Raw genomic sequence first — 22,601 nt, forward strand, 5'->3', positions numbered from 1 at the left:
CACCACCACCACCACCACCACCACCACCACCACCATCACCACCATCTCCACCACCTCCACCATCACCACCATCACCACTATCATCACCACCACCACCACCACCACCGCCATCACCGCCATCACCACCATCACCACTATCATTGTCCTTGTCGTCATTGTCATCCTCGTCATCATCATCACCATCATCCTCACTGAGCCCTTGCTTGTGCCTGACCCTGTGCTTAGTAGCTGGCCTGTGAGATCTCATTTCACCTTTAAGATAAACCACTTTTACCCCCAATTTGCAGGAGAGCAAGGTGAGGCTCAGAGATGGGAAGTAGGCTGTGTGTAAAGGGAAAGCCAGCCTGCAATGGGAAAGCCAGGCTGCCGTGGGCCTGCCCTGGCCTCCACCTCAGTCTGCACAGGGGCGTTCCTTCATCCTTCATGGCCGTGTCTCAACACAACTTGTGAGTTGTTAACAATTGATCATCCTGAAGGAACACGTAAATCTTCATGAGAAAATCGGATGGTACAGTGGGGAGAATGTAAAAAGGGAAGGTCTCCCTTGACCTGCAGCCACGCACTGTCATGTCCACAGACTTCTAAGACACAACCACCATTAATAGTTTCATGGCTAGTTTTCTGGAAATAATCAAATATATTATTAATATAAATGTATGAATTTTTTTCATAGAATCAGATTATACGTAATTACACAACTTGCATTGTTCACTTAAAACATCTTGGCTTTAGTTTAAAAAATAGCTCTTGAATGTTTCTTATACTTCATTAGTCAACCAACTAGGCTGTCTAGTGTTTAGCTCTCATAAAAATTCCAGCACAGAGACCCTTGCACAAAGACCTTTGCATATCTGATGTCAGGATCCCTAAAGGAAGCAGCCGTAGAGGCAGATTTGTTGGGTCGAAGTTGATGTGCCCTTTACATTTGGGTGGTATTGCCGAATGGTCGTGCCAGAAAGTGCCTCCAATTTGCATTCCCGCCCAGAGCACCCCAAGGCGCTTGCTTCTGCACAGTCTATGGGTATAATCTGTCCTTTTAGGTTTTGCCCATCTGACGGGTGTTTTTATTTGTATCTCTTTAATTAGTAATGAAAATAGTTCTCTACTGGCCATTTGAAGGTTTAAGTGACTCATACCCTTTTTACCCTGTTCTGTTGGGTATTTTTGTGCCTTTGTAGATTGTGGTCATTAGCTTTGGCTGCCGTATAAAGTTTCAGTCTGTTTCCTAAGATTCAGATCTGACTTGTGCCATTCATTTATAATTGCTGCTCCTTTATGAGTATGTTAGAGTCGGAACTTCTATTGGCTTTTGTCTCCCTCAGTCCCAGCATCCTGCCCCGCCCTCACCCTTAGGGTGCCCGGGGCCCAGGCCCAGGTGGGGGACGTGGTGGAGCTTCGCTGCGAGGCCCAGAGGGGCTCTCCCCCACTCCTGTACCGGTTTTATCGTGAGGACATCCCCCTGGGGAACAGCTCGGCCCCCGCTGGAGGAGGAGCGTCCTTCAACCTCTCTCTGACCGCAGAACATTCTGGAAACTACTCCTGTGAGGCTGACAATGGCCTGGGGGCCCAGCGCAGTGAGGCGGTGTCCCTCAGCATCTCAGGTGGGTTTCCTGTTCCCTGGGCCACCGATGTGAACAGACTATCTCCTCTGAGAACATTCTGGTAGTCCTGCTGCTGTGTGGCCAGCACACCCTCAGGGACAGGAGCACCACGCTGGGCTGTCACTCTCTGATGTATTTCTGAAGTGCTGGACCTGAGTGGGAGCAGGAGGCCCAGGAGGATGGTTGGCTTGAGCGCTCCCTGGAGGCTCTGTCCACCCTGGCCTCCCGCCCTTGCCTCGGCCACGGACAGGAGCCTCCTCTCGGACAGAAGGGCCATCTCCTGTGCCACTGCCCAGGGAGTCCTGGCGCCCCCCATCCCGCCCCACTGCCCCCAGGCCCAGCCCGTCTCCTGGGCTCAGGGCAGGTCAGGACTACGAGCCTGTCCCTCTGGCTCACACCCGGGTCTCCCTTCCAGGGCTGGCCGGGAGCATAAGTGGTCCCATTGCTACTGGCATCACCGGGGGGCTGTTTAGCGCCCTGGTCTTCGGGGTCGTGGCCCTGCTGCTGTACTGCCGGCGCCCCAGGAAGGCAGGTGGGTAACCTTTGCTCGAGTCCCTGCCCTCCCGCCCCGTCCCCTGGGGCTCATGCTCCCCCCTGAGCTCTCCACTGCTGCCCCTGCCCCCATCCCCACCCCCACCTCCCCTGCTGGTCCCCGGAACTCCTCTTCACAACCCGGAGTTCCCCAAATAGCCCTGGCGCGTGGAAGATGCCCTGATGATGAGTTTGTCCCACTCCACTCACTGGAGTGCACCTCCCTCCCCCTTTACGAGGCCCCCGGGAATGGGAGGGAAAGAAGGAAGACGGGACACAGGAGTGAGAACAGAATCCCAGCGGGGTCTGGTGAGTCACTGAGTGTTTCAGTGCGCAGTATTTTCACAGCCGAGCAGGCCTGCCTCCCCCTCCGGCAGCCATCCACCATGACTCTGTCCGGGATCCTCCCTCACATTGCAGTTCCGCCCCTGTGAGGCCATGCTCCGGCGTTTTCATGCCATCTGCCGCCTCCCTCGGGCACAGCAGAGAGGGTCCACCTTCAGCGCCTGCCCCTCCCTGCAGCCGTGCCCCTGGCCAAGGCCTGCGTCTCCCGTGGCTCCAATGCTCTGCTTTCCTTTGCAGGAGGAAGGCCTACCTCTGAGCCCTCCAGGTAAGACCCAGGCAGTGGTCCCGTGTGCTCCGGGAGGTGCCCGCGGGGATCAGAACGAACTGGGTCTGGCTATCACTGAGGACACAGGCTGTGCTGTCCGCAGGCTGCGGTGTCCCTTGGCGTCTGTCAGGGCAATTGCCAAGACCCCCTCACTGCAACCTTAGCTATGTAGGCCTTCTTGCATCAAGAGCCAATGCCTTTTGATTTATTAACTTGTACCCTGCCCTCCTGTTGCCCTGGCTGTCTGAGTGCCCGCCGTAAGCACTGAATCCATCCAGGCCCTAAGCTAATCTTGGCTCAGCCAGCCTAGAAAGCTCTGGATGTGAGCAGCCCAGCCAACACCTGCTGTGGGGACGGGCGAGAAGACGGAGTCACACGACTTGGCCATCCAGAGAGACCGCTCCGCCACCCAGATGTGGCGCCAGTGAGAAGGTCTGCCATCTTGGATCCCAGAGCCTAACCGGGGGGCCATGCCTGAGCTCCCAAGTGCCTCTGGGCAAGCCCGTGGCGGCACCCTAACCACGCAGACTTCCCCCGACTCATCATGACTGATTTCCCTGCGATCTGGGTCTCTCTGAGAGTGGAGGCTTTGGAGCCGGGTTCAGGCCCTGGCTCTTGCCCTTTCTCATTACATGGTCTTGAAGAAGTCCCTTTATCTCTTGGAGCCACCATTTTCTCATCTGTAGAGAAGGAATAACAATAGAACCCCCCACCATTGTTATAGGCGTTAGCACAGTGCCCTTTATGTCCCCGGTGCCCAGACGTCTGGACACATACCGTGACCTGTCACAGCAGCAGACCGTCTGGGATGCGTCCATCTACGTCTCTGGGCTTGGCGAGGACCTGCCAGTGGGGCGTGACTATTGCACCAGGTCCTGCGTCAGGGCTGCTGGGGGACACGGCTGTCTCTGTCCCGCAGGAGCCCTGCAGACTCCGACGCCCGAGAGCCCACCTACCACAACGTCCCAACCTGGCTGGAGCTGCAGCCGGTGTACAGCAATGGTGAGCCCTGCAGACCCCCTCTGGGCAGGGAGCCCGGGGCTGGCCCGGCGGGGGCGGGCAGGAGACGACCAGGGGCCGTGCGGACTCCCGCTGGGGGACGGGGAAGTAGCTCAGACAAGAGGCAAGAACCTCACCGTCTCTCACACTGAACTTCTTTCCAGTAAATCCTAAAGGAGGAGAAGTGGTCTACACGGAGGTCCGGAGGGGTCACCAGGGGGACAGGCCTGCAGGTGAGCCCTGGGGACCCCGGACTTCGACAGCGCTGGCCGCCACGGCTCCGCCTCCACCCTTCGGGCAGGCCTGGGGCGGACAGGACGCAGAGCCGCCCTCATACAGGGTCCCTGGGCCCCGCACTTGTGCCCGCCTGCCTGCTGGGGTCCCCAGGGCCACCTTGGTGCCACCCCTGCCATTCACCACCGATGCCTCAGGATGGCGGGCCGGCCACCTGCGCCCTCAGGGCTTCTGCACTCCCGGCTGTCACAGGACACAGCACTGCCATCCTGTCCTACCTCTGTCCCATTCCGACTGCTGCCGTGGCGAATGGCACGGGACGTGGGGCGCGGTGCGGGGGGCAGTGTCTCAGGTGAGAGGTCAGACCCACGCCTCCCTGGACCGCGCTCCTTTCTGGAGGCCCCGGGAGAGAACGTCTCTCCTTGCCCTTTCCAGCTTCTCAAGGACACCCCTTCCTCCGTCTTCAAAGCTAGCAATGCTGCCGCTCTCTGACCCTTTGTCCCAAGTCCGGTGTCCCTCTGAGCGCGGCCGGGAAACGTTCTCTGATTTGAAGTTCCTAAAATCCCACCTGGATAATGCAGGGCCATCTCCCCATTTCTAGTCCTTAAACTTTTTTCTTTTAATTTTGTTTAATGTTTATTCTTAAGAGAGAGAGAGAGAGAGACAGAGCATGAGCAGAGAAGGGGCAGAGAGAGAGGGAGACACAGAATGGGAAGCAGGCTTCAGGCTCTGAGCTGTCAGCACAGAGCCCGACACGGGGCTCGAACCACAAACCATGAGATCATGACCTGAGCCAAAGTTGAACGCTTAACGGACTGAGCCCCCCAGGTGCCCCTGTCCTTAATCTTAGTCACATCTGCAGAGCCCCTTTGTGCAAGGTCACCCACACAGGTTCTGGGACTGAGGACACGGCCATCTCGGGGCCATTACTCTGCCTCCCACGCCATCTCAGGGGCGAGAGGGCATTAACGTTGAGGATGACTCGCTCTGGCGGTCTGAATGTGCCATTCTGCTCCTGGGTGGTCTGCCAGACCGGTCCCTGCCCCCCTCCCTCCTGCAGGAGGGAAGTGCCGGCTTTGTGGGCAGACTCCCCCCAGGGTGGTGCTCCATAAGGAGTGCAGCGTGGCCTTAGCCAGTCTGCCCCCCACTCTGGGTTCCCATCCTCCTATAAAGTCAGGTGAACTGTGTGTGTCCCCGTTCTTGGGTCAGTGGCACACCTGTAACACACATGGGCTCGCTCACGGGTACACCCCCTGAGAGGGGAGTACTGTCTTACCCCGACCTTGCAGAGGAGGGAATGAAGGCAGAGGACCTTAAATGTCCTGCCAGAAGTCACAAAGCCATTGCATCACTGAGTCCCAGCTCAGTGGGCTGAGCTCTGCTTCTCGGCGCGGTTCCAGGAAGCCTGGATGGTCTCGCCAAGCCAAAAGGAGAGAGCCTGCTTGCGGACCATCATACTCCATTCCAGTTTAAGACCGTGTAAAAGTAATAATAACGTCTGACATCACGTCCACGTGTGTTAACAAGTTCCTATGTGCCAAGAACCATTTGGGTGCTAGAAATATATGCACATGAGGGGCACCTGGGGGCTCAGTCGCTTAAGCATCTGACGTCAGCTCAGGTCATGCCCTCGTGGTCTGTGAGTTCAAGCTCTGAGTCAGGCTGAGTGCTGACAGCTCAGAGCCTAGGGCTGCTTTGGATTCTGTGTCTCCCTCTCTCTGCCCCTCCCCTGCTCTTGCTCTCTCTATCTCTATCTCTCTCTCTCCCCCAAATAAATAAACATTAACGACTTTTTAGAAAATATATGCACATGTATGTCTGCACTGTGCCCAGCACGCAGCCACCATGAAACATGTGACAGACACTGGGAGGTGGGCACACACCTGAGCTCAGGTGGATTCACAGTAACCTTAGAGGCCCGTGACGTTGTCACTCCCACCGTGTGGATGAGACCGCCGGGGCAGAGGTGGCCGTGAGCTGCCTGAGGCCACAGAAGGGCACGGTCCCCCCTCTGTCAGAGGTCTGTGCTCAAAGCACTGACAAGATGAGAGGTCGATCCTTGCTCCCAGAGTCCCTGGGGAGCCGCATGGAGAACAGAGTGGGAAGGGGGCCGGGGAGGCGCAGGGCCCCTTGGAACAGGGCGGCTGGCTGCAGCCTGAGTGGAGAGAGGCCCCGGATGGGACCGACCTGGGGCCGGGGTGCGGGGACCCCCGCCTCCTTTCCCCGCTGAGCGCTGCTCCTCCTCCCACAGCGAACTCGGACTCTGCTCTGCTCTTTTGGACCCACCTGCCCTCCCGCAGCCAGGCCGCCAGCCACAGGCCTGCCGACCCCCAGGGCTCGTCTGTCATCTACTCCCAGGTGAAGGCGGCGCGCCCCCCGGCCTCCACGGCTCTTCGCAGCTGACTCCACACACACCCCCTGCGTCGCAAACCACCCTGGGGGCAAGGACCCTGGCCTCCGCCCTCGGCGTGACAGCAGGACACTGCCATCTCCTGAGTGACAGTCCACCCCTCGTGGTCTTTCTGTCCAGTGCCCTGGCTTCCTTAGCCGGCTTCGGCGGGGGCCTTGTTCTGGGTCCCCCTCCCACGCACTCCCTGACCACTCCCAGTGGGGCCTGTTCCCAGACCTCGAGGAGGCCACCTGTCCCCTTCCTGTGGACACCTGCCCCCACAGACACCTGCCCCCCCACAGACACCTGCTCCTGTGCACATGGCCCACACCTCTGTCCCTTCCCGTGAGTCCTCCGGTGTGGGAGCGGGAACGCCTCCCATCTGTGCAGAGCTGCTGTCGGGAGGCTCACCCCATCCCCGCGAGGAGACCCACACATTCCAACAGAGACACGTCAGAACATCGGACTGAGGAGGCCCGACAGCCAGTAGGAACCTCGACCGGATTCTGGGTCGAGAAAAAGTCACAGGAGACACTTTGGGGGCATTTGGGGAAAACTGAACATGAACTATTTATTATTGATACCATTAAGTCAGTGATCTGACATCACTTTAAGAATATTTGAAAATATTTGAAACACCTTGAAGTGATTCAGTAGAACTTTTTGAATGTGCATGTTAGTGTGTGTTTTACTGTGTGTTTGTGTGTTAGTCTGTGTTTTTGTGTGCATTTGTGCATGTGTGCGTGTGTGCATGTGTGCATGTGTGTGTTTTTATGTGTGTGTGTGTGTGTGTGTGTGTGTGTGTGTGTGTACAGAGAGGAAGAGCACAAATGTGGCAGAAACCCACACCCGGTGAACGCGGAGAAGGGCGTACATTTATGCCCCTTGCATTACTGTGTCAACTTTTCTAAGATTTCATTTTCTTTTACTAAAACACTGATTGCGGAGCCTGGAGCACCTGGGACCCTTGGTGTTGGGTTGAGGGGCACCCCGGGCCTGTGCCCCTCCCGCCACCACGGGCCCAGGCAAGAGCTGAACCAGACCCAGAGGCGCGGGCCTGGGGTTTGCACTGAAAACATTCCCCTTCCTTTTTACCCCGTCGCACCTCCCTGAGGGTTTACTGGGGGAACCTTTTGCTCCTAGCTTCAGAGCACCCCCTGCGTGCTACTGCCAGAAGTGACCCATCTGAGCTGCGGGGAGAACGCGGGGAGGGCGGGCCCGGGGCCGAGGGGAGGACCCGGTTGGGGCGGAGCCTGGGGCAGCTGGGGAGGGCGCAGGGAGGGCGGGGCCAGGGGCCGGCGGGAAAGGCGCGGTGGGGGCGGAGCCCCGGGGCGGCGGGGAGGAAGCGGTGGGGGCGGTCCCCGGGGCTCACACGGCAGAACCCCAAGCGACTGCGGGAAGTGACTTGGGGAGGGCTCCGGGGCAGAGAGGGGCTCTCGGCTTCGGGTGCCCGATGGCCGGGAGTGGCCTCTGACGTGTTTCCCTTCGGCCTTCGGCCCCGCTTCGGAGCTGGAGTGTCAGGGACGAAACCCCGCCGCCCGGGGCTCCCGCGAGACTGCACGGAGGTCGAACCGGCCCGGGTCAGCACTGACGTTCCTTCCGCTGACCTCACCCCGACCGGCTGCAGCCTTACTGGGTGGGCACCACGGGCCCAACAAAAAGCTGCAGAAGCGCTGGAATCTTCCCTGAGCACCCCTACGCTTCCCTAATTAGCAGGCGGTGACCGGCGAGTCACACCTCGTCCCCGGGGAAGGTTCGCGGTCCGTCCTGAGCCCCGGGGCCTGTTCCCTTCGTCCTCCTCTCCGCCTGGGCCCCACGTGAGCCTGCAGTGGGATCCGTGGGTCTTCTCTGAAGACCGAGGCTGTCCCTGCAGGGGGGCTGTCAGGTTCTAGCCCAGAGAACAGGCGGCCGGCCCACTGGGCCCCCACCCCTCAGCTTTAATTGTGGGGGGGGGTCTCGGGAGAAACGGAACCAACAGGGGTGCACAGCGGTCCATAAGCAGAGCGGTGTTGACATATGTCAGGACTGGCTCCTGTGGAGACGGGCCAACAAGCCCCAGATTTGCATTCGGCAAACCGAGGACTCAGAGCTGGTATAGTTTCAGTCCAGAGGCCAGCAGGCTCGGAACCCAGGAGCCGCCAACAGTTCAGTCTGAGTCCAAGGCAGGAAGGAACCGATGTCCCCACTTGGAGCCAATCAGGCGGGACACGTTCTCTCTTACTTGGACAAGGCTCAGCTTTTCTTGTCCTATCCAGGCCTTCCACTGATCGGATGAGGCCCACCCACATTCCGGAGAGCAATCTGCTTCACTCCATCCGCTCTAGATGTTAATCTCTTCCAGAAACACCCTCACAGACCCGCCCGGAACAATGTCCAGATATCAGGGCGCCCAGTCGTGGACACATGAAAACCACCACTTCAATCATAACGGCGGCCTCTAGGCTCCATTACACCTTTGGGGATTTTCCTCAATCAGCTCAGAACAATGAACCCCCATTTGGGGGAGCTCCTCAAAGAGGACAAGTGCCTGCGGGGCCCCCCTCGTGTTGATGGTTAAGAGAACGTCAACCGTTCCCAGGTCGCAGCGGCTTTCTCTTTCTGCTGGGCCTCTGTTCCTCCCCAAGGTCCCTCTTTCCCTGGGACAGCGGGCTGACCTGTAGCCCGTCCCCGGATTTAACGCCTTCCGTCGCTGCCTGGTGTCGCTCCGTCCTCCCGGGTCCACCCAGCAGAGGCTACTTATTGAAGAATTCAGGAGCGTCAGGAGCACGTGAGGCGTGTGCAGAAATCACTCAGCTCTCCCAATAAGACCCTGTGATAAGTATCCTTCAGTGTCCCTTTTACAGACGGGGAAACTGAGGCCGAGGTTACATCATTTGCCCGAGGCCACGCATTAGTGCGTTCTCTGGGGGCTCTGACCGACTCAGGCGAGGAGGGCCTGGCGTCAGTGCGCGGCCCCTGGGCAGCGGCCCTGCGCACCTGCAGCTCTCGAGTTTGCAGCCCCCGGCAGCGGGAAAGATCAAGGCCAGGAGGAGAGAGAGGACCCACCGGGGTGGACAAGGTGCCTGAGGAAATGGGGCAGCGAGCCTGGTGAGGACGAAAGGCAGAGGAAGCCAGTGTGGGGACGGACAGACAGACGCCAGTGCGCAGAGACGCAGCTGCATGAGGCCAGAGGGCTGAGGCCAAGTTCCTGAGATCTGCTGCCTGGCGGGCGTGTGCCCTGGGCACCGCCTGGCCAGCGGGGCTTCGTGCCCTCACCGCAGAATGGGAAAACGAGAGCGCTTGCCCCGAATGGTTGTGGTGAGTGACCACTACGATTTACAAACTGAAAAAACGTTCTCTCCTTGTGGCGGTTTCCCATAAAGTTAAACCCACGCCGACTGCCACAGCCAGCAATCCGTGTCCCCCGGGGCACTGACCCGGGCAGTGAAAACCACCATTTACACCCAGAACCTGCACACGAATGTTTCTGGCAGTTTTGATTACAGTCACCAAACGCTGGAAACGACACAAGCGCCCCAAATGCAGGAAACTCATGCATCAGAGGAGCAATCCTTGCACAGCAGAGCCCCAGAGAGCACGTGTGCCAGGGGGCGGGGCCTCGAGCGGAAGCGTCCTCACAAACCACAGGCGGCACGCTCCCGTCCGCCAGCCCGGGGACACAGCCGCGTCGGCGGGGGGCCAGGCTGGGCCTGTGTGCACTGCGCCCCAGCACACGTCACCGCAGGGACAGATGACAGCACGTCGAGGCAGCTCGGGTCCTGGGCTGGGTGTCTGTGATCAGGCAGGACGGTGGGGTCCGGCGCTCGGACTCGCCCGCCGGACACTCCGTGCGTCTGTGCGCACGGAAACTGTGGGCCAAAACCAAGCAATCCTCAGGTGTCTGTGTCACGTCGTTTCTGGTCTGTCGTCCGTGGTCAGCGTGAAGATCAGCTGGTGAATGAAGTGGCTGTGGAGACACGGTGTGACTCGGGGAGGCCCGGGTGAAGGACCTGCCGTAGGGGATGGACCCGAGTCCCCGGGCCCACGGGGAGCGAGCGGTCTAAGCCCCCCGCCTGATGGCAGCCATGACTGTTAACTCTGCGCAGTTGACTGGGCTGAGCGAGGCCCAGACAGCTGGCACCACATTATTCCGGGCGTGCCTGTGAGGGCGTCTCCAGAAGGAAATAGCACTTGCATCCGGAGACAGAGCAAACATCACCCTCGCCACCGCGGGAGGCACCAGCCAATCGGGTGAGGCCCCAGCAGAAGGTGAAACATGAGGCCAGAGGGACCGTCCACCGTCCACCATCCTGCAGTGGGGGCGCTGCCTTCTCCCTCCCCAGTCCCGCCCTTGGGGCTCTTTGGCCTCCGCACACAGGGAGCCAACCCTCCTCATCCGCCTCTTCCTCTCCGCGGGGCGTCGTCTGGCCCATTGGCTCTGTTCCTCCGGAGAAGCTGGCCAGCCCAGCAGCCCCCGGTGGCCAAGACCGCTTGTCACCAGGAAAGTCCCCACTATTGAGATTTAGAGAAAAATCCTCAGGGCAAAACTCTTTTGTTGCCTATTGTTTGCACTTTGGTTTTGATTTTGGTTTTTGTCTCGTTCGCACCTCAAACTCCTAACAACCCACAGGAAGAGAAGACTTCGTTTTTGCAGAATGACACCAGTAAGACCTTGATTTTCAATAGTTGGAAGGAGGAGACGTTCGATGCGTTACTGAGGCCGTAAGAAGTCGATCGGCGTAAAAGCTAGAGCTGATCGGGAAGCTGCAGTCGTCTGCGCCAGCGATGCCGGCTCCGGGTGTGGCCGCCCCCAGCCTGGCGCCGGAGGACGGGCTAGAAGATCCTGGAGCCGAAGGACCGACTGCACTGCTCTCTTCCACCAAACAAACATTCTAGGGATTTGTGAATGTTTTCTGAAAACCTCAACCTAACACAGAGCTCTTGTTGCTGTAATTCCTCTTTTGTGTCTGAACAAGACCCGCCCGGTCCCAGCTCCCACCAGCAGTGGAGACGGACACCAGGGACTCTGGCCACGGCCCCCACCCCGTCTCCGCTCCGTCCACTGGTGACCCCCCCCCCGGGCCACTGCCTGTGAGGGTCTCACAGACTCCCAGCCGCTCGTCAGCCGCGGGTGACGTCTGCAGGGGTTCTTGAGTTTATCTAAGCATTTTTTTTAATATTTATTTTTAATGTTTCTATTTATTCTGAGAGTGTGTGTATGTGTGTGAGCGGGGGAGGGGCAGAGAGAGAGAGAGAGAGCGAGAGAGAAAGAGAGAGACCCAAGCAGGCTCTTCACTGTCAGCACAGAGCCAGACACGGGGCTCAAACCCATGACCCTGAGATCATGACCTGAGCTGAAACCACTGAGCCATCCAGGCGCCCCAGGAGTCTTAAATTTTGTCACTTGCCCATTTTGAGCCCCTAGTCTGATTCCCCAGATCAAAAAGCAGTAAAATCCTGAAGGAGACCCAGAAATATCCAGGCACAAGGGAGCTACGTCCGCAGTCAGGGACGAGGGAGGAAGAGCCCCACCCGGAAGTGGAAGCAGAGGGAGCTGGGCCCTGGGCCCTGGGGGAGGGTAGGGGGGCCGAGACTGGTCACAGGAAGGCTGGTGACACCCCCCCCCCGACCCTCCTGGGACCCTCGGGCCACCCTGGGCCTGGGGCCGCATCATGAGGTCACCAGCTGCAGAAGGAAAGGGCTCTCCAGTTCCTGTTCTTCACGTGAGGCCCCCGAGAGCCAGCGAGCCTGTGAGGGGGGGGACGGAGCGCACAGGCCACCCTCAAGGGACGCAGTCACCCCGCAGGTGCAGGCTCAGTGACCGACACACGGCAGGATGGGCGGCCTCCGTGTGGCCAGTGAGTGAGGCAGGCTTCATCGCCAGCAGTGTTTTCTAGAAGGGTTGGCGAGAATACACACACGGGGAGGTTTCAGAGCAAGATTTTCCTCCCAAGAATCTCGAAATGAACGAGGTGGAGCTTGAGAAAAGTACACAGCAAGCAAATACGTGACAACCGAAACGGAGCGTTTCACAGCCTGGCTCAGGGGCACGGAGCCCCAACAGGTCATCTGTCCCCCACCGGCAGACCGTTCCTGGCTGGCCAGCTGCAGGACTGTGCGGAGGGGCCCCCAGCGGAGCCCTGGACAGGCGGCGAGATGCCCTGCGGGGTCTGAGTGACACCTACAGGAGCAGAGGCTGGCCTCGCCCCGCCCCCGGGGAGAAAGCTCCGCCCCCCGGGAGAAAGCTCCGCCTCCCGGGGCTCTTTCCAGTCCTTCTTGAGCTCTCAGCCAGAGAGCAGGCCTGTGTTGGAAGGGGAGGGGGACTGAGCAGCCAGCACTCCCCCTCACAGCCCAGAAGCATGCAGAGAGAGCCCCTGGGGAGGGAGGAGGCGGAGGGCTGTGTGCTCCTCACCTCCCCTCTGCGGCTCTTTGGGCAACAACGGGGCACAAAGTGACCAACTTGCCCTTGTCCCTCGTGAGGAAGCCGTGGGTGTGGCTTTCTTCCAGCCGCAGGCAAGAGGTGAGCAGGGCCCAGGGCCCCTCCGTGAAGAGGGGGGTTTCGGCAGCCATGATGGTGGAAAGGGGACGTGGGGTAACCGGCCAGAGTCTCCTTAAAGCAGAGGCGCGCATAAGTTCTTTGCCCTATTTGGTCAGAGTGCTGGCCCCCGGGCGCCGCGTCTCGTCACACAAAGGTCACCAGAGTGTCAGTGCGGCTTCTAGCTCTAACTCCCTGATGTCACTGCACTCGGCCACCAGCAGGAGACCTCAAGCCCCGTTCCCCAAAGGGCCAGCTTCTGACGGTGGCCAGGAGCCTGGGCCGGTCCCAGCCCCCGCTGGACGGGGGTCGTGAGCATCTCCACAGATGCTGGCTGAACTCTTCTGCCGGCAGGACACTTACTACCCACAGCCGCAGTCCAGGGCGCGGCTAGCCAAGCTGCATGCGTCGTGGGACCCCTGTGATTCTTAAAATGCCTTCCTGGAAACTTCCTCTAAAAGACACATGATGCCCACTTCCCTCCGTATAGCTGCTTCCAGTGGCCGGAGCCGCAGCGTGCATGACGGGACGGTGGAGGCGAGGGACTGCTGGTCACCCCAAGTCAAGGCTCCATCCCCAGAAGGCAGAGTGTGTCCAAGAGGAGCCATTCAGCGCGGCTGCAGTTCCGCCTCGAGCCACCGGGTGTCGCTGGCACTATGGATGCGGATCTTCCCACCAGGATCCTGATCCTCTTAAAACTCCCCGGGCCCACTTTGAACTCAGTGTTGATTTAAAATAATTTGGGGCGCCTGGGTGGCTCAGTCGGTTGAGTGTCTGGCTTCGGTGCAGGTCAAGATCTCACGGTTTGTCGGTTCAAGCCCTGCATCAGGCTCTGTGCTGACAGCTAGCTCAGAGCCTGGAGCTGCTTCAGATTCTGTGTCTCCCTCTCTCTCTGACCCTTCCCTGCTTGCGCTCTCTCTCTCTCTCTATCTCTCAAAAATAAATTAAAAATAAACAAATACATAAAAAACATCAAAAAAGTTTTTTAATAAATAAATAAAATAATTTGACTACTGCACGACTCAAATGTGTGCAAATACAAAATCCCTGCACCTCATACTTCTCGAATAACAATGAAAACTTAAAGGATAAAACCATAAACCGAGCAATGAAATGCAAGGTGGTGTGGATTGCATGCCGTGGGTGGTGGTTTCCCAGGAACGAACTCGGTGACTTGGAATTCGATGGGACCAGGGAGCCTTCACCTGTGCTGGTCCATTGAGGCCGTTCACTATAAACATGACAACCACACACTGAGTCATTTTTTAATTTGAAACTTGACTCACTTTAGGGGCGCCCGGGTGGCTCAGTCGGTTGGGCTTCTGACTCTTGATCTTGCTCAGGTCTCCATCACAGGGTCGTGAGTTTCGGCTTCACACTGGGCTCTGCACTAGGTGTGAAACCGACTTTTAAAAATGTGTTTTGGTGGCTCAGTTGGTTAGGCATCTGACTTCGGAGCAGGTCACGGTCTCACGGTTTGGGAGTCTGAGCCCCACATCGGGCTTCATGCTGACAGTGCCGAGCCTGGAGCCTGCTTCGGATTCTGTGCATCTCTCTCTCTCTCTCTCTCTCTCTCTCTGTGCCTCCACCGCTCACTCTCTCTCTCTCTCTTTCTGCCCCTCCACTGCTCATTCTCTGTCTCTCTCTCTCTCTCAAGAATAAATAAAACTTTTTTTTAAAATTAAAAATGTTTTTTAATTAAAAAAATAAAAGTAAAAGTTGACTCATTTTAAATCATCAACCCATTCTTTTGACGACCCAGTAAATGGAAGAATATAACCTCACTATCCAATTCACTCCTACCCCATTTTCATACCCCCTGCAGTACTGACTCATTAGAATGCTCATGACCTTTGAGCTATATAAATACTGGCCGCTGCAGTTACTGTTAATAACTTCCTCATCCTCGGCAGCAATGCGATCTCGTGGTCCCGGGCGAGCAGGGGTCCCCTCCATCCCCCTGCGCCTCCTCGAGCTGGGGGGGGGCCAGAGGGGCAGCTGTTTCGCTCCTGCCCCAGAGGCCCTCGCAGACCCAGGGCCCCCACCACAGCCCCCACCACCGGCTTTGCGTCAGAGGCCACTGACCCCAGAGCCGTGAGCCGCTGCAGCCGGTGTCGCCTGTGAGGCCAAGCGTGTGGGTTCCCCTCCCAGCTCGGGCTCCGCTCAGCGCAGCTCCGCAAGCCCAGCTCCGGGCCTCACGGGGCAGGGCCTGAGAGGGGCCTTCGCTGGGCGACACACGGGAGCCGGCGATCCACACGGGCACCAGCCTCTGAAATTACAGTAGAACGTGCGGACCCCCCCCCCCAGCTCACCTGGGCTCCCACATCCCCTCCCACGGAGCTTCCGCACACAAGACACGTGAGGACGCGGCCCGGCATCTGCTGGAAACGGTTGTGAAGTCAACATTCGTGCCGCTGTGCTGGGGCCTCTGTGCTCCGTCCAGACACCGGGGAGCATCTCATTCCAGTGCACGTAACGTGGTCTTCTGGAAGTCCCCGTAAGATACAACAACAACAAAACAAAGACCAAAACCCTTTGTAACCTGTGCAAAGCTCCTCATCCTCAGCCAACAATCCCTCCCCGAGGGTTTGCCAAACAGCAGCGCTTGCCAGCGTGTTGCTTTCTCCAGGCTTTGCTCCCAGAGAGAGTAGTTCCGTGATGCTGGCCACCCCGGTGCCGCGCAAACCGAACACACACACGCACTCACACACACACACGCACACTCACACACACGCACGCACATACACACACTCACACACATGCACACTCACACACGCACACACGCACACACTCTCTCACACACGCACACACTTACACACGCACACACACTCACACACATGCACACTCACACACGCACACACACTCTCTCTCACACACATGCACACTCACATACACACACTCACACACATGCACACTCACACACGCGCACACTCACACACGCACACACGCACATACGCACACACACTCTCTCTCTCACACACACACACACTCACACAAACACACGCACACTCACACGCAAATAAGGGCGTTAGTGTCACCATGGAATGGAACCAACGCATAAGCCCAGGCCACGACCTCAGGGTCAAGTGCTCCTCACAAGTTCAGAGCAAATCCACAAACGGAGCTCGCGGCCCACAGTCTCCTGTCTACACCCACCTGTTGTGTAGCCACAGACCTCCACATCCGGCCCAACCACGCGGTTCTGAAAGGCAGACTCTACCAGAGGGGAGACACAGGTTTACTCATTATATCGTTTTAAAGATTTATTTTATTTTATTTATATTGAGAGAGAGAGAGCGAGCACATGCAAGGGGGGGAGGGGCAGAGAGGAAGCAAGAGGATCCCAAGCAGGCTCCACACGGTCAGTGCAGAGCCCCACTCAGGGCTCGAACTCACAAACCGTGAGATCATGATTCGGACGCCTAACTGACGGAGCCACCCGGACGCAGTCATATCTTGAGGCACATGGCAGACCAAACGGCCCCCTCCAACCCAAGAAGTAAAAACCTAAATGAGTCTGATACAGAGTTGTAGGAAAGTTAGGTTTTCTTCCTCTGGGAAACAACGCAGACAGGAACATCGCCATCACTGACCCGTTGTCAATCCGTCCCCTTCCCTCTGGATGCCCCCGGATTCAGGCCACCCACGCTGATCTGTTTTCTGACACTGTACTTTGGTCTTTTCTAGAAATTCATGGAAGTGGAGTCATTCGGTCTGTAATGTTCTGTGTCTGACTCATTTCGCGCGTTCATGTCCTTCCTGCACGTTCGCAGCTCGCGGCTCCGGACGCTGAGTAGGGCTGCCAGGTCCGAAGGCCCATGGCGTGACTGCCCATCCCCCACCATGGACGTCTGAGCTGCTGCCAGGCTCGGGCTGTCACAGACACAGCAGACACTGGGGAGACGCATGTCTCCGTGCGGGCACGTTCGCTCCGGCCTGGGACCAGAGTGAGACAGGGAAAGGCATCGGGGACAAGATTTGAGGAGACACTCACTCTCGGGTCCTACAAGAGTGGCCCGGGGTGGGGGAAACTTCCCTCCCTGGGGACCTATCCTGCCTCCCCTGGTCTCAGCCTTGGTGTTCATTTCTTCTGGAATAGGACTTTGGAGTCGACAACCAAGTGTGAGATTTTCTGGCTCATACAGCCAATTCACGTTTGAAAGTATAAGAGACTGGCGTGCCTGGAAGGCTCTCTTGGTTAATTGTCCGACTTTTGCTCAGGTCATGATCTTACAGCTTGTGAGTTTGAGCCCTGCGTAGACCTCTGTGCAGACAGCTAGGAGGCTGGAGCCTGCTTCAGATTCTGTCTCCCTCTCTCTCTGCCCCTCCCCTGCTCAATCTCTGTCTCTCTGTCAAAAATCAATAAACATAAAAAAAAATGACTTCAGGCGGCTGCACCTGCTCTCCCACACCTGTCATGCTGGCCCTGGTGGCCTTGTGCACTGCTATCTCCTTCGACCCCAGTTCGCATTTCCCTCGTGACTGACGATGGTCAGCACCCTTGCACAGTTCATGGGCTTCCTCACTGTCGGTCTGTCCTCTGGTGAAGTGTCTGTTCGACTCCCCTGCTCGTGTTCTAGAGGCTGTTCATCCCGCCGCATCTTACCTAAGACTCCCACGCAGGTGCTCCATGCAAGGCCTGTGTCAGACATACGGTTTGCAAATTTTCTAGCTCAGTGTCTTCCCTGATCGTGACGCCTTTCCCCATCGTGACCTGAGACTGAGGTAGATTTCTAGTGTTCCTAGTTTCCTGGAGTCTATCCCATACACAGTATTTTGTCAAATCCTCTTTCTGAGTATCGAGGCGGTCGGGGTAACACAGCGCATGTCACTGTGTGACTTCGGATGTGAAACCAATCCTGCCTTCGTGGCCTGAACGCCACTGGTCAAAAGGCAGCATCGTCTTTATATAGTGCAGGCCCCGATGTGCTGATCTTCTGATGAGGAAGTTGGTGTCTGTTCATGAGGATGCTCGCCCACTACTTCCTTCTCTCGCATCGCCTTGGTTTGGTATCTGAGGGCCACTACCTAGCTTTCTGCTCTGACTTAGAGAGTGTTTCTTCTCCTCTCTATTTTCCAAAGGCACTTTTTGTAGCACTGGTGTTATTTCTGCCTTTAGCGTTGGGCAGATTTCCCCACCGAAGCCACGTGGGCCTAGAATTTTCTTTGTGTGAAGATTCTCAAACATAGATTTAGCTTCTTTAACAGAGAGAGGGCCGTGCAAGTTCTGTAAGCTTTGGTAATTCGTGTTTTTGAGGGATTTGTGTTTCACCATTCATCCAACTTATTGATAAAGTTGGTTGTGATATTTCCTTATTGTTACTCTGACGTGTTACAATCTGTAACAATGTTCCCTACCTTCAGATGTTGATAGTTTGTGTCCTCTGTCTACTTTTCCTTATTAGTTAGATAGATGTTGAACAGATTCTCTTATGACTTTAAGAATCAGTGTTTGAGTTGCAGATTTTTTTTCTCTATTATATTTTCTACTTTTTATTTCCTTGACTTCTGCTCTTTTCTGTATTGTTTTCCTTATTCTGCTTAGTTTGGATCTATTCTGCTTTTGTTTTTCAATCTTAGAGGTGCCTGCATGGCTCAGTGGGCTCAACATCTGACTTCACCTCCAGACATGATCTCACAGTTGGTGAATTCGAGCCCCGCATTGGATTCTGTGCTGACAGCATGGAGGCTGGAACCTGCTTCGAGTTCTGTGTCTCCTTCTCTCTGTCCCTCCCCTGTTCACATTCTGTCTCTCTCTCTAAAAAATAAATAAACATTAAAAAGAATTTTTTTAAGATAGAAGCATAAATGATTGAGAACTTTCTCTCTTTCTTAAATCAACATGTAATGCTTTCCTGTTTTAGCTACATCCCAAAAGTTTTATATTAAAAGTAAAATTAAATACATTGTGTTTTTATCATTCCTTACTTCAAAAATCCTTCCCAACTTCCTTGGTGATTCCTTCTTTGACCTCAGAGGTCAAAGTGTGTTGTTTAAAGTGTGTTGTCTGATTTCCAGATATGCGGGGGCTTTAAAATAATGTTTTAGGGGCGCCTGAGCAGCTCAGTCAGTTAAGTGTCCAACTTCAGCCCAGGTCACGATCTCCAGTTTGTGAGTTCCAGCCCCTCCTCAGGCTCTGCGCTGACAGCACTGAGCCTGGAGCTGCTTCCGATTCTGTGTCTCCCTTTCTCTCTCTGCCCCTCCTCTGCACATGCGTGCTCTCTCTCTCTCAAAAACAAATAAACACTAAAAAAAGATGTTTTACATTTTTTGACTTTAAACTTAATCTTGTGGTCAAAAACCACCTCTGTGATGTTTCAATATTTCTAAAACTATTCCAGCTTGTTTTATGGCTGAGAGTACGGTCAGTACCAATGAGCATTTTACACATGCCCTTGGAAGCCATGTGCCCTGTGGCCATCGGATGTCTTGTTCTGTGAATGTCAGTGGGTTAAAGAAGTTGGCTCTTCCGTCAAATCACCTGCATTCTTCCCGAATTACTTTTGTCTGCTACTCTGCAGAGGGACCTGCTTCCCAGCCTCCTCCACCCACCTCCTTCCCCAGGAGGCCAGGCCCTCCCCCCACCCCAGTCCCCAGGGTCAGAGCTGTGCCAGCCTCCCCCTCTCTGCCCTCCACACAGCTCCCCTCCTGGGCGGCTTGCTCACGATCCCTTCCAGGAACAGGACGAGGCCTGCCCAGGGGAGCCCGGCTCTGGGTGCCAGCCCGAGTCTTCACCAGGACCCTGCCCAACGGGACAGGGCTGCCGCGACCAGCAGGTGATTCCAAACAGGCACATGGGACACCGTTAGTCTGTGTTTCAGAGGCAGAGCAATGCTGAAGCTCCTGGGACATTTCTTCAAACACAGAGACTGAGGACTGTGAACCTGGGAAGTGGAGGCAGAGGGAAGTACAGGGAGGGAAGAGGGGAAAATGGAGAGTCAGGACAGGGGGCTGCTGGGAATCTGCTCCAGGACCACAGCCAACACCTCCCTGACGCAGGAGATCTCCTGGAGACGGGCCTTCTGGAGAAAATCGAGGCTCCCTGGGGCCCTGGTGACCTCACTGCCCCGCACGGGCCCAGTGACCCGCCCAGCCACCCCTGACTGTCTCCAAATCCCTCTGTGTTGAGAGCTGGCTGGCGCAGGTGCATTGAGCCATGTGTCCCAGGACGTGCAGGGAATGAGGGACAGAAGAGATGGTCACTGGGTCTGGTCCTCAAGCCACTCTCTGGGCAGCTGACTGTGTCCCTGGCTCATCCAGGAGGGTTTCCAGCCCGAAGCCCCCGGGTCAGCACAGAAGCCGTGCTGCCCAGGGCCATTCTGGGGCTCAGGGTGAGGGACTAGGTTAGCTGCTTCCTGGTTGGAACATTTCGGGAAGTGACCAAGTCAGGGAGAGCAAGCCCCACCCTGAGCAGGGCCAGAGGCGCTGGCCTGTGTGTGACGCAGGCAGTGCAGGGGGAGGCTGCGGTCAGCAAGGGCCTCTGTGGACCTCAGAGCCTGCAGAGGTGTGACCACAGGCCTGTTTCCTCTGCCTGGGGGTGTGAGAAAGGAGAGAGGCCGTGTGGGCAGGGCTGGTCTCCCTCCACCGCCAGCGAGGCTTCTCAAGGTCAGGAGGGATGTGGCTCTGGAAAGATCAGTGCCCCGGAACCTGAGATGTGGGCCTGGCCCTGCCACATCGGCTTCCAGACCGTGGGCTCATCCGGCTTCCAGACTCATGGGCTTTGACTTTCCCCATCTGTGAAATGGCTTCTCACAGGGACAGTGCCTGTGAACCACAGAAACTTAGACACACTGTGCAGGGTGACATCAGCTCTTGCTGCCCAGGACGGAAGGAGGTGACTGAGATCCATGTCTGGAGGTTGAAAACGTCCCAGGAGTGGAGCCAGCCTGGAGCGCGTGGTGACCGCCCCTCCGGTGTCCCTGACCTGCAGCTGCTGGGGGCTCCGTCCTGGGCCCTGGGCCCCACCCCCACCACTGGTTTCACAAGCAAACACCCCTCCCCTGAGGGAGCTCCCCAGGGCTGCAGGGACGGGGACAGGGGCGTGGCCGCCATGCTCCCCACCCCCCTGCAGCTCCATCCAGAGTTTCTCCCCATGAGGCTCCGGGACTGAGCCTCCTGAGGGACCATACCCAGTACTGGATGGGAGAGGGGGGTGGGGGGGAAGGCAGAGCTGATGCTCTCTCGTCTGAGCAGGTGGGGGGGGCAGGGTGGAGACGGGGACCCACTGGAGGCCACAAGGTGGACGGGACCGGAGCTGGACGATGGATTTCTCAGAGGTCATGGTCGGATATCCAGACCCTGCTCCTGACCTGCTGAGTGACTCTGATGGCCATGCACCCTGAGGATGGGCTTTCACCTCCACAAGGTGGATTCACCAGCCAGCAGGCTGACTCCCTTCAGGGCATGTCCCCGCTCCCCCTGGGGGTCCTGCCTCAGGATCCCAGGGTCTGAGCAGCTGAGGGGGAGCCTCAGTGAGCAGGGAAAGGGCACCGCTGGGGGGTAGTTATGGTGATGTTCCCCTGGGTCCACGGGAGACATGATCCTCAGAGGTCATGGGGACCCATCTGGGGAGAAGAGCCTGACCCTCAGCAGGTGGCCGTGACTCTGGGGCAGCAGAGCCTGAGGTCAGAGGAGCGCCTCCCTGCCCCGGGCCTGTGCCTGAGAGCGGGTGCAGGGCTGGCTGTGCCCTGGGGGGGATGTGCTGGAGGGGGTGCTGCCTTGTAGGGGGGCTGGGCCTGTGGGGGGGGCAGGGCCGGGTCTGGGTGCCCAGAGAGCCCGGGGGCAGCAATAGGGAAATGCCCGTATTTGTTTGGAGGTGAGGTAGGGGGTTGACTCTTCCTACAAATCGCTTTGTGGGGCACCTAGATGGCTCAGTCTGGTGAGCTTCCAACTTTGACTCAAGTCATGATCTCGCGGTTCATGGGTTTGATCCCCACGTTGGGCTCTGTGCTGACAGCTCAGAGCCTGGAGCCTGTCTTCAGATTCTATGTCTCCCTCTCTCTCTGACCCTCCCCTGCTGATGTGTGTGTGTGTGTCTCTCTCTCTCAAAAATAAATAAAACATTAAATAATAATAATAATAAATAAAACTAATCATTTTTAAAAAAAGGGCTTTGTTTGTGCTCAAAGTATCTTCCTTAGATCCCCGCAAGTTGAAGTGAGGTTAAAATCAGAAAAGAAATTTGATTTATTTAATGGTGTGAGACAAAGGACAGGCCCAGAGCTGGGGGGGCCCATGTCCATGGAACAGTGGTTGGTGTGACTCTGCACCCAGCCATCGGCGGGCCCTGGGGAGCGGGGCTCCTGCGCAGAGTGTAAAGAGAGGGGCACAGGAAAGGGGTCCCACAGGGGTCGACTGGGGAGCTGAGATCACCAGGGCCTCTCCCACCCGGAGGCTCATGGAGGGCGTGTTCATCTGTGGTCATCCCTGAGTCCCAGCGCAGGGGGGAGGTAAGGGGAAGCTTCTGATTGGCTTTCTCTGCAGAAGCCAGCTTGTCCGAGACAGTTAGCTCTGCCCCAGGGGCGGGCAGAGCCTAACAGCTGTGCTGAGTAAAGCATTTCTCCTCTCTTGCCTCTGCCTTCTGGATGTTTCGTCCGCAGCGGAGGAAGCCCGAGCAAGCCTGGAGGGAGGCAGCCTGTGATGGGAGCCCGCCCAGAGGCCCCCCGCCGGTGCTGGGCCCCCTGGCTCCTGGGATTCACCAGCCTCCTCCTCAGTGAGTGGCCC

The 22,601-nt window shown here is 57.2% G+C and overlaps 2 protein-coding genes across 25 annotated transcripts in view; both read left to right on the plus strand.

The window, feature by feature from the left end:
* The window catches only part of FCRL5 (Fc receptor like 5), a 35,789-nt gene extending 28,762 nt beyond the window's left edge, over positions 1 to 7,027 (plus strand). Inside the window, 7 exon segments of the mRNA XM_029933444.1 lie at positions 334 to 446; positions 1,323 to 1,601; positions 2,017 to 2,133; positions 2,715 to 2,742; positions 3,662 to 3,744; positions 3,906 to 3,974; positions 6,227 to 7,027. Coding sequence (XP_029789304.1) covers positions 334 to 446; positions 1,323 to 1,601; positions 2,017 to 2,133; positions 2,715 to 2,742; positions 3,662 to 3,744; positions 3,906 to 3,974; positions 6,227 to 6,378 — 841 coding nt within the window. The 3' untranslated portion in view covers positions 6,379 to 7,027.
* A 15,361-nt stretch (positions 7,028 to 22,388) lies between these two features.
* LOC115288523 (SLAM family member 9-like) overlaps positions 22,389 to 22,601 on the plus strand; it is a 132,760-nt gene continuing 132,547 nt past the window's right edge. For 11 of the 24 annotated variants that reach the window (XM_029935911.1, XM_029935904.1, XM_029935915.1 and 8 more), the window contains exon 1: positions 22,390 to 22,590. In XM_029935911.1, coding sequence (XP_029791771.1) covers positions 22,518 to 22,590 — 73 coding nt within the window. In that variant the 5' untranslated portion in view covers positions 22,390 to 22,517. Of the gene's footprint in view, positions 22,591 to 22,601 lie in introns of all 24 variants that reach the window. The other 13 variants (XM_029935902.1, XM_029935903.1, XM_029935912.1 and 10 more) reach the window with 4 other exon arrangements.

The sequence above is a fragment of the Suricata suricatta genome, chromosome 3, assembly GCF_006229205.1.
Source record: "Suricata suricatta isolate VVHF042 chromosome 3, meerkat_22Aug2017_6uvM2_HiC, whole genome shotgun sequence".
Lineage (NCBI taxonomy): Eukaryota > Metazoa > Chordata > Mammalia > Carnivora > Herpestidae > Suricata > Suricata suricatta.